Genomic DNA, 12,251 nt, shown 5'->3' with positions numbered 1-12,251 from the left:
CAGCAACTAGAACAAAAGGCCAATTTCACAAATACAGGAGAATAACTAGACTCAACTCTAGTGAAAAACCTTTAGAATGGCTCAAAAAAACCAGCACAATGACTCTTTTATAACAAAGGTTTTTAATTGAGTCTCATATTACTGGCAAATGGTTAACGCCATTTATACAAAGTAATCCGTGGTAAGAGTTGTTGGCATCAGTTGTAGCTATTGTTTAACAGGCCTTCACATTGTATAGCAAAGTTCTTCACTCTTTTACTAATGAAGAACGGAAGATATACCTAATTAGGGAGATGTTGAATGACAGAAAATGCTCGATTCCGAGTTAATAAACCGTGACAAATTTGGAATGATGTACAAACTAATGAACCAAATTCAAAACCCGCTCCCAGATGTGATCTTCCCTCTTTGTTCCACCTCACCAAAGTCCAGAAGTTGAAATGACGTGTGCGAGGTTTAACAACATGGTGGCACAGTGGTTAGCACTATCGCCTCACAGCACCAGGGATCCGGGTTCAATTCCGGGTGACTGCCTGTGTGAGATTTGCACGTTCTCCCTGTGTCTGCGTGGCTTTTCTCCTGTTTCCCCCCACAGTCCAAAGATATGCAGATCATGTGCTTTGGCCATGCTAAATGCGTGGAGTTATGGGAATAGGGCAGAGATGAGGGCCTGGGTGGGATGTTCTATCAGAGAGTTGGTGCAGACTCGATGGGCTGGATGGCCTCCTTCTGCACTGAAGGAATTCTATGATTCTGTTGAGAATGGTAGCCACGACGTGGAGATGCCAGCGTTGGACTGGGGTGGGCACAGTAAGAAGTCTCACAACACCAGGTTAAAGTTGAACAGATTTACTTGGTATCACGATCTTTCGGAGTGCTGCTCCTTCATTCACCTGATGAAGGAGCAGCGCCCCGAAACCTCGTGATAACAAATAAACCTGTTGGACTTTAATCTGGTGTTGTGAGACTTCTTACTGTGCCCACCCCAGTCCAACGCTGGCATCTCCACGTCGTGGCTACCATTCTCAACAGAATCATAGAATTCCTTCAGTGCAGAAGGAGGCCATCCAGCCCATCGAGTCTGCACCAACTCTCTGATAGAACATCCCACCCAGTGAGACTTCTTACTGTTGAGAATGGGTATCGACTATTCTGTGAATGGGCCGGTGGCCAAAGTGAAGGATAACAGTACAGGACAGTAGAACATCAGTATACTGCAAATCCTAATGATAGAAATTTCTATTTTTGTTCAACTTTGTACAGAACGATTCATCTGGAGAATCACAGTACATAACAGTGAGAGGAGGAAGGGGCCATTTCTTTAGACTTCTTATCAATCTGAGATGCTTTGTTCTGGTTTTTGAAGGTTTGATGAAAGGCTAACACCTTCCCTTTCCAGAGCAATTCTTCAGCAAATAACATTTTCTCATCACAGGACAAATTAACATAGTCCTAATACGATTTCATGCGGTGCACTGTGTATAACAGTCTCTCGCTGGCGTTGCAATGAAAAGGACTCCCAAGGTTTGGCTTGAAATAATGAAAGGGTATTTGGCAGTATCATTATGGAAATGCAATAATAATATACATCTAATGGCATCAGTGAGAGCTTTCACAGAAGGTAACCATTTTGTCGACGTTCTATAATCCCGGCACCCTAGGAGAATTCCTCTTTGGTATTACTGGGATAATAAGCCATGTAAAATGAATATAATTTCCGCATTAGCTTTACTGACAATGGCTTAACAAAGTCAAATATCTGATATAAGTGTTGACCCAATGGGTGAGCTATTACGCTCTCATACAGATCTGACATCTCACCATCGTTACTGTTCAACAAACGATCTGATTTTGTGAAGGTTTTATTTTATTTCCTTCATACAGGCTTCACTACGACGGAAGCATGATAGATTTTACATGGTCACTGGATACTGGATGTAATTCTTCCGCAGATATTACTTTTGTTTGATGGTTAGAATGTAAATGCTAACTCACTTACAGACTACAGGACTTTTGTTGATCAAGTCCTTCGTCCTTTGTAGCACATTGCCCAGCGGGAATGGAAAGTTGGGCCGGAATTTTACTGGCACGCCCGCCCCGATTCTGGGGGCGGACGAGGCTCGGAGAACAGCATTGGCCTCGGGTGGGATCGTACGAACCTCGGGGGGACGTGTCGGTAAAATTCCGCCCTTGATCTCAGATGTGAGCCCTTTTTTGTGTAAAATGTAACCAGGGGTCAGTCAATCTCTTGCAGACTGCATTGTTATGTGGCCTTTCTATTACAGCGACTGTTATCATTTTAAGGCCGGAATTCTCCAGCCTATCATGCAGGAGGGATTCTCCAGTCCCACCAGCAGCGCACCCCCCACGCACCACCCCCCCAAACTGGTTTCACGGCGGCGTGGAGTGACACCGATGGGAAATCTCATTTACAGCAGCAGGATCAGAGAATCCCACTACCAGTGAACAGCACACTGCCTTCCACCGCCACACACGGCTAGGAGGCCAGAGAAACTCACCCCCAATTTTTAAAAGCAAGAATTTGCTATTTTAATCCCTGTTCAGATGAGTAATCCCTTGCACAGACATCTTAAAAGGCATTCTTGGGTGCCAAAATGTGGGTATCACTAACAAGGTCAGAATCTGGAGTCTATCCCGGCTCACCTTGAGGTAGTGAACTTTCTTCTTGAACCTTTGTGATGAAGGTACTCCCAAGAGCCATTAGGTATAGGGGGGGTTTCATAATTTTCACCCAACAACGATGAAGGAGTGGCAATATATGTCCAGGTTACAATGGTGTGTGACTCTCAGTGCCAGCGACCCGGGTTCGATTCCCGGCTTAGGTCACTGTCTGTGTGGAGTTTGCACATTCTCCCTGTGTCTGCGTGGGTTTCCTCCGGGTGCTCCTGTTTCCTCCCACAGTCCGAAAGATGTGCGGGTTAGGTTGATTGGCCATATAAATTGCCCCTTGGTGTCAGGGGGTTGGGTACGGTACTTGAGTGGGGTTGTGGGGAGGGGGCCTGGGTGGGATTGTGGTTGGTGCAGACTCGATGGGCCGAATGGCCTCCATCTGCGCTGTAGGGATTCTATGACTTGGATGGGAACTTGGGACTCATCGGCATGCAGCCCTTTCAGGTGGTGAAGGATTCCGGCCTGAGAGATGGTCTAAATGGAAAAGCCGAATAATAAGCCATTATTTCCCATCTACTCTCAGTCTTCAGGCTTTGAAAACCCAAGCTTAACCAAGTCAGTGACCACTTCCCCATTTATCCTTTACTCTTTTTAACTTTTGTAACGTCTGGAATCGAACTTGAGCTCCTTACCAGTTTTCTGGTTTAAAACAAAAGTTGAAAAAAATCAACCTGTGTAAGAAAATAAACTGAAATGGAGAGGAGGCTGAAATATTTCTGCACTGCTTGGGTCTGGGAGCCTCTTGCGTGTATAGAAAACTGAGTGTTTCATTTCAAATTGCTCTGAAAATTGCACAAAGTCACACTCTGCAAGGCGTTTTGTCCTTTTTAATGCAAATATCTCAACAGTAGCAGCACTTCAGACAGCGTGACTTCTGAATAAGTAATCTTCTCTCCAAATGCCAACTCATCAGTGTCCCTGATAAGATTGATCGTGGTGTGTCTTCTGCTGCTGTTTCAGATTTCTCAGTGCAGTGAAGCCATCACTGACAGACAGCAGATCAACACAAAATTGATTTTTATTTAGCAATGATTATTCCGCCATCAAGAGGCCCCTGTCACATCCCCTGTACTTGCTGGGCTCTAAGATATACTAATCAGCGATTTACAAATTTCCATTCACTTACCCTGACAAAACACCCAAGACAAGGTTGAGCATGAAGAAAGATCCAATGATGATCAGAGGGATGAAGTACAACCAATTCCAGGCATTCCCCGAGGCATCATTTGCCTGTTAAATAAATAGCAAAGACAGAACTCAGGTGAAACGGGAGAACAGGCAAACATATCCAGATAGTCAGCTATCTGGCTACAAAATTAAATGAAGCAGAACTGAATAAGCGACAATCTCAAGACAACTGAATCAATACAAAATGTCCTTAGTTGGCTGTTAGCTTTAACTTTATTTGCCTTATTATTGAATATTGCCGTTTTTGCACATTCCAAATGCGGCACATTCATTGTTTGCAATATCTGGGTGGCACAGTGGTTAGCACTGCTGCCTCACAGTGCCATGACCTGGGTTCGATTCCTGGCTTGGATCACTGTCCATGCAGAGTCTGCACGTTCTCCCTGTGTCTGCGTGGGTTTCCTCCGGGCGCTCCGGTTTCCTCCCACGGTCCGAAAGACGTGCTGGTTAGCTGCATTGGCCATGCTAAATTCTCCCTCAGTGTACTCGAACAGGTGCCGGAGTGTGGCGACCAGGGGATTTTCACAGTAACTTCATTGCAGTGTTCTAATCTGATTTGAAGTAGTTTCTTCATCCATAGAAACTTCCCAACGTTGAATTTATTCGGGATCATTTATATGATTCCAAATAATATAAGTGCCACCTTAGACGTAAGGCAATTAGCTTCTCAATTGACGAGGGAAATACCTTTCTATCACAGGGCAACTTAACTCAATTCATTGTCATTTATAAAGATGGAAATCAACACCATGGTAATATTTGCCATACTGAACCTTGACTGTCTCATTTTCTCTGTCCCATTTAATGTGACCCATGGGTCACTAGAAGCCTTTAATGTTGAGGCCCATTATGTTAAATATTTCTTCATCAAGTTCTTCCTTCATGAATACAATTAGGTAGACAACAGTCGTCTTGGCATTTTAGTACTATGTCCATCAATCCACAACATTTTGTGCTCCAGTCTTTATGCTCAAGTCAAAGAAACTCAAGAAAAGCAAATTTAAACTTAAAAATCCATCACTCCCTTGATAGGTCACCTGTTAAATGAACCAACCAGTATGAAACTAAACAACACAGATACAGCTTTTATCCACAGCCCATAATGAGGTAGCTAACCTTACCAAGATTACAAGGATGGCATGGTGGCACAGTGGTTAGCACTGTTACCTCATAGCTCAGAGACCCAGGTTCAATTCCAGCCTCGGGTCACTGACTGTGTGGAGTTTGCATTCTCCCCGTGTTTGTGTGGGTTTCCTCCGGGTGCTCCAGTTTCCTCCCACAGTCCAAAGATGTATGGGTAAGATTGTTTGGCCGTGCTAAATTGCCCCTTAGTGTCAGGAGGGTTAGCAGTGTAAATATGTGGGGTTGGGGGTTACGGCCTGGGTGGGATTGTGTTTGGTGCAGGCTCGATGGGCCAAGTGGCCTCCCTCTGCACTGTAGGGATTCTAAGAACATCAATAGTTGTTACGAATGGCCTCAGCAATTCTTGGAAATAAATGAAAGCAAATATTCAGCCAGGTTTTCCATTCTATCTAGGGATAACTGCAGGAGTGTGTACATGCCAAGACCAGGACTGAGTTTACCATGATGGGGAGATGGTGGTGCAGTGGTAATGTCACCGGACTAATGATCTAGACTCCCAGGGGAATGCCCAGGAGAGCATGGCTTTCAATCTTACCATGGTCAAATGGTTCAATTCGATCCATAAAATTTGGGATTGAAAGGATTGAAGAGTATTAGCTATGAGGAGAGGTTAGATAAACTCGGTTTGTTCTCACTGGAATGACAGAGATTGAGGGGTGACCTGATAGAGGTTTACAAGGTTATGAGTGGCATGGACAGAGTGGATAGTCAGATGCTCTTTCCTAGGGTAGAAAAGTCAAGTACTAGGGGACATAAGTTTAAGGTGCATGGGGAAAAGTTTAGAGGGGATGTGCGAGGCAAATTTTTTTACACAGAGGCTGGTGAATGTCTGGAACGCACTGCTTGGGAAGTGGTGGGGGCAGGTACGATAGCAGATTTAAGGGCCAACTAGACGAATACATGAATAGGATGGAAATGGAAGGATACGGACTCCGTGAGTGCATATGGTTTTAATTTAGGCAGGCATCATGATCAGCGCAGGCTTAGAGGGCCAAAGGGCCAGTTCCTGCGCCGTACTTTTCTTTGTTCTTCGAAAGCTAGTCTCACTAATGGTGACAGTGGCAACTGTTACCAATTGTCATAAAAGTCAATTTGGTTCGTTAATATATTTAGGGAAGGAAATCTGTCATCTTAACTTGGTCAGGCCTACATGTGACTCCAAACCCACAGCGGTGTGGGTGATTCTTAACTGCCCTCTAAAACGTTCAAGCCATTCAAGGGCAACCTAGGATGGGCAGCAAATGCTGGCCTTGCCTGCAACATCCACATCCCATGAAATAAAAGCAAAAAAATGGTTCCTTCAATCAAAAATAACAACAAATCAACAAATGGCTGCATAGGCTTGTATATGGCCAATAGATATTTGAATAAGGGAGCATGAAGTACCCATAGAAACTAGAAGAACAGGTCATTTGGCCCTTCAAGCCTGTTCCTCCATTTATTTTGACCATGGCTGATCATCAAATTCAATATCCTGATCCCACCTTCCCCCCATATCCCTTGATCCCTTTAACTCCAAGAGCTATAGCTAATTTCTTCTTGAAATCAGACATCGTTTTGGCCTTAACTACTTTCTGTGGTAGTGAATTCCACACATTCAAAACCCTCTGGGTGAAGAAATTTCTCCTCCTTTACCCCTTATCCTCAAACTATGACCCTTAGTTCTGGACTCCCCCACTATCTTGGGAACATATTTTCTGTAACTATCCTCTCTAACCCTGTGAGAATTTTATAAGTTTCTTCGAGATCCCCTCACACTCTTCTAAACTCCAGTGAATATAATCCTAACTGACTTAGCCTCTCCTCATATGACTGACCTGCCATCCCAAGGATCAGCCTGGTAAACCTTTGCTGTACTTTCGCTCTATAGCAAGGGCAGACTTCCTCAGATAAGGAGACAAAACTGCACACAATACTCCAGGTGTGCCCTCACCCATGCCCTATACAATTGCAGTAAAACATAGATCAACACCTCTGCCCAATTCAGCACCATCAGGTATTGAAGATTCTGGTCCAATCCCCAGATACCCACTAACCTTAGAAACAGAACTGTATTACCATGCATGAATGAATGTCCTTTCATTTATTTGCAAGTATTGTGAAATATACACTCCAGCACAAATCATGTCCTGACAGAATTGCAACATTTGAGTCTTCCTTCAATAATAGTCATAATTTGCACTTATTAATACAAGGTTTTATGAGCAAACCCACAATCAGTATAGCAGTTTAATGATTTAATGCTTCTGGCAAGGGAGCACATTTCAATATTGAAACATATTTCAACTCAGAGCTCATCAGTTGAAGGATAGAACTAATTCTCAGCTGTGGATGCCAGGAATTGACAGATGGGTACGCTGATCATATCACAATAATGCTGAGATTAAAAATGTAACTGGAAATTGTCCAGACAGGATTCCGTCCATTGACACGATTTGAAATTTGGAAAAAGTTTAAATGGGGGAGGGAATGGCAGCATGGTGGCACAGTGGTTAGCACTGCTGCCTCGCAGCGTTAGGGACCCAGGTTCAATTCACAGTTTGGGTCATTGTCTGTGTGGAGTCTGCATGTTCTCCCCGTGTCTGCGTGGGTTTCCTCCGGTTACCTCCCACAGTCCGAAAGACGTGCTGGTTGGGTGCATTGTCCATGCTAAATTTTCCCTCAGTGTACCCAAACAGGCGCTGGAGTGTGGCGACTCAGGGAATTTCACAGTAACTTCACTGCAGTGTTAATGTAAGCCTACTTGTGATACTAATAAATAAATTTTAACTGGATTGTTTTCCTCATGGAACTTCACACCGAAATGTCACAAAAGTGTTTTTAATACTGCAATGATTTGTTCTGATCTCACTCAGATCATTGTCCGGTTAATTTTCATTCATTCAAAGCTTGGCATGAAGGTAGTGGGGACATTTTGCACCTACATTCGCCCCGAGTCCAAATGGTGATGCGGGCACAAAATCCCACGAAAGCTAGAGGACGAGAATCTCGCCAGCAAGATTTCATTTTCCGCCGCTCCCTACCAGTGACAAAGCACTCCAACGTAGGGAACGGGGGCCAGAGGCTGGGCCCTGGTCATGGAGGGGCATTCACTGATGAGTGGTGCACTCAGGTATCTGCTGCACTTGTCCTTATAAATGGCAGCGGTCGTGGGCATGGAGGGTGCTGCCTCAGGAACCTTGGTGAGATCCTACAGTGCATCTTGTAGATGATAAACGCGGTTGCCATTGTTCATCAGTGGTGCAGGGATTGAATGTTTGTTGAAGGGGTAGCAATCAAGCAGGCTGCTTTGCCTTGAATGGTGTTGAGCTTCATGAGTGTTGTTGGAGCTGCACTCATCTGGGCAAGGGAAGAGTATTCCATCACACTCCTGACTTATGCCTTGTAGATGGTGGACAGGCTTTGCGGAGTCAGGAGGCATGTTACTTGTCGCAGGATTCCTAGCCTTTGACCTGTTCCTGTCGTCACAGTAATTGTGCTAGTCCAGTTCAGTTTCTGGTCAATGGTAACCCCCAGGAAATTTGAAAGTGGGGGATTCAGCGACGGTAATGCCACTGAAGATCAAGGGGCGATGATTAGATCCTCTCCTGTTGAAGCTGATCATTGCCTGGCACTTGCATGACTCAAACGTCTACTTGCCATTTGTCAGCCCATGTCTGGATATTGTCCAGGACTTGATGCATTTGAAGATGGACTGCTTCAGTATCTGCGGAGTCGCAAATGGTGCTGAACATTGTGCAATCATCAGCAAACATCCCACTCCTAACCTTAGGATGGAAGGAAGGTCATTGATGAAGTAGCTGAAGATGGTTGAACCTAGGACACTGCTGAGAGACTGTTCGGAGATTGTTAGTGTGTATTCATTTTTTAAAAAATCATTAAATGCTTTCCTGCACTGCTAAGAGGCCATTGACTTGTATTTCAAATGATTCTTCCATATCAATATTCAGAATTGGTTGCTTAATTGGATATTGCAGTAGTTTTCTAATACATTTGCTAGACTTACAGTTAGTGAATTAGAAAGTTTTACTGACAATCTATTCAAAGGGCTTGTATTTTCAAATTGTAGCGTGTCTCAGATCCATCATCTCACCCTTCAGCTGGAATTAGGATTCTCAGGTTGTTATGCCAATCAGTTGTCAAGTGTGTCCCACTCATCTCACACAAACTGATCCTTTTTCATTAAGTAGGTTATGAAGTGCTCTAGCATAAGGGAACAAACCTGATGCCTTCTCCATCAATCAAGCTGCTTTTTTTTCTCCAAGTTTATCAAAAGGGATTTTATTTTCCTTCATAGCTTCTTTTGTAGAATCGTACAATTCAGATAGAGGCCATTTAGCCCATCATATCTGTGCCAGCCTTTTGAAATAATACCAAATTAGGCACATTCCCTTGTTCTTTTCCCAAAAAATAATCTCCTCATGTCCACTCTGGATATTTTGCCAAATCTGTGTCCTCTGGTTATCATAGAATCCCTACAATGTAGAAGAGGACCATTCGACCCATCGAGCCTGCACTGACAACAATCCCACCTGGGCCTTATCCCCGTAACCTCATGTATTTACCCCACTAATCCCCTGACACTAAGGTCCAATCAACCTAGCCCGCAAATCTTCGGACTGTGGGAGGAAACCAGAACACCTGGAGGAAACCCGCGCAGACACGGGAAAAATGTGCGAACTCCACACAGTCACCCAAGGCCGTAATCAAACCCGATTACTGTGCCACATTGCCGCCCCTGGTTACTGCCTATCCACCCTATTAAGATGCTTTGCAATGTTGTCCATCTCAATCCAAATATTCTCTTGAGTTTCTCGACTGCAAGGTGTAGAGAAAGGTGTGACAGTCATTTTACATTGCGGGGCCAATGCTCTCACAGGCCTAACTGAGACACTTCAAGATTAATAAATCCTACTTCCACCCAGCATCTGAAATTGTTGGGCATCCTTGGTTGAGTAGAGACAAACTAATTGTGCTAGATTTGTGTGAACTTTTTTTTCATTCAAACTGCTGAGTTCTCGCATTATCAGGCTTTTCATGTACTGTAGCTTCAACTTGCAGAGCAATAAATGTTCTGTCCTTAGACCTGCATTTTGCACAAATGAAAGGGGATCAAGCAGGGTGCAGCGGTAGTCAAAAACGCACAACACCTTCAGTCACAGCATCACTAACCTTTTTAAACCATCATTGACGCAGTTCTAGATGCTCAGCAATATTCAGCCCCCTATCTCAATCGTTCATTTTAACATGACTGGGCTTAATTTTTCCACTGGGAGTAGGTGAACCTGCTCCACTGGTGTACAAGTCAGTCAGAGGGGCACCCGTTCCTGGTTTGGTTGGCTCATCCCACAGCCATTTAGGGCCAACAGGTTGCTACTTACCTCTGTCCCCATTGGGAATGATGCCCCGCCTCCAAGAGCTGCCAGCCAATCAAACAACAGGCAATTCAGAGGACTTCAGGGGATGTGGTGGCATAGTGGGATTGTCGCTCAACTAGTGATCCGGAGACCCAGAGTAATGCTCTGGGGAACCCAGGTTCGAATCCCACCTCGGCAGATGGTGAAATTTGAATTCAATTAAAATCTAGAAGTAAAAGTCTAATGATGACCACAAAACCATTGTTGATTATCCTGAAGAACCCATCTGGGCCTTTAGGGCAGGAAATCCTTATCTGGTCTGGCCTACATGTGACTCCAGAGACAAAGTGACTCTTAAATGCCCTCAGGGATGGGCAATAAATGCTGGCCCAGCCAGCGATGCCCACATCCCATGAACGAATTAAACAAAAAACTCTCTGGTTCATATTATGGCATTCCACCCCCACAATTAAGTCCAATTATTTCAATACTCTTGTTCAAGTTTAAAGTTTATTTATTAGTGTCACAAGTTGGCATACATTAACACTGCATTGGCGTTCCTGTGAAAATCTCTTAATCACCGCACTCTGGCGCCTGTTCGGGTACACTGTGGGAGAATTTAACATGGCCAATGCACCTAACCAGCATGTCTTTCAGACTGTGGGAGGAAACCGGAGCATCCGGAGGAAACCCAAGCAGACATGGGGAGAATGTGCAAACTCCACACTGACAGTGACCCAAGCCGGGAATCGAACCCGGGTCCCTGGCTCTAAGGCAGCAGTGCTAACCTCTATGCCATCATGCTGCCCATATGTGCATGGAACACAGTTCTCCAGCCGTTCATGCCCCATCGCCGCTGCCAATGAGAATGGAGAATTTGGAGCTTAGCCAAATCTCCATCCTCTGCAGTGAGGGCGGAGAGTCCCAGCCCAATTTTTCTTATTTTGATCTGAAAACCATGCACATGCACAGGCAGCTGTGGCTCAGGGAGGAACAATTTCACATCTGATTCAGAGGGCAAGATTGTCCAGCTGCGCTCGCCCCAAGGCTGGAAGATCCCACCTGAGGTCAACAAACCTTTGCATTGTCCGTGTCCCACCCGCTATGATTCCCGTGGCGGGCGAGACAAGAAAGTTCCGCCCAGACGGTTTCGGGTTTAGGTGCTCCAGGACTTAAACACAAAAAATTGAGGCTGACACTCCAATGCAGCACACAGGGAGTGCTGAACTGTAGGAGGTACCATCTTTCGGTGAGATGTTAAACTCACCTGGGGCCTTATTTGCCCCATTTGCCCTCTGAGGTAAAAGATCCCATGCAACAATTGGAGGGAAACCCACCCCTACTCTACTCCCTTGTCTCAATATCCCAATCAGTAACAGCCCAACTGACCATTATCACATTGCTGTTTGTGGGAAATTGTCGTGTGCAAATGGACTTCTGTGATTTATCATAGATCATAAAATCCCTACATTACAGAAGAGGCTATTGGGCTCATCAAGTCTGCACAATTTTTTTTTATTTATTCATGGGACAGGACCATCGCTGGTTGGCAGCATTTATTGCCCATCCTTAGTTGCCCTTGGAGGGCAGTTGAGAGTCAACCACATTGCTGTGGGCTCTGGAATCACATGTAGGCCAGACCAGGTGAGGACAGCAGATTTCCTTCCCTTAAGGCTTCCCTTAAGTGAACCAGATGGGTTTTTCCAACAATCGACAATGGTTTCATGGTCATCAGTAGATTCTTAATTCCAGATTTTTTTTTAAATTGAGTTCAAATTCCATCATCTACCATGGTGGGATTCGAACTCGGGTCTCCAGAACCTTAGCTGAGTTTCTGGATCAATAGTCTAGCAATAATACCACTAGGCCATT

At 44.7% G+C, this 12,251-nt stretch overlaps 1 protein-coding gene across 1 annotated transcript in view; it reads right to left on the bottom strand.

Annotated features, from left to right (window-relative positions):
• cacna1ba (calcium channel, voltage-dependent, N type, alpha 1B subunit, a) overlaps positions 1 to 12,251 on the bottom strand; it is a 664,407-nt gene that overhangs the window by 282,606 nt on the left and 369,550 nt on the right. Inside the window, exon 7 of the mRNA XM_078227596.1 lies at positions 3,818 to 3,921. Coding sequence (XP_078083722.1) covers positions 3,818 to 3,921 — 104 coding nt within the window. The remainder of the gene's footprint in view (positions 1 to 3,817; positions 3,922 to 12,251) is intronic.

This window comes from Mustelus asterias, chromosome 13, assembly GCF_964213995.1.
Source record: "Mustelus asterias chromosome 13, sMusAst1.hap1.1, whole genome shotgun sequence".
NCBI lineage: Eukaryota > Metazoa > Chordata > Chondrichthyes > Carcharhiniformes > Triakidae > Mustelus > Mustelus asterias.
This window is presented reverse-complemented; position numbering and strand designations above follow the sequence as displayed.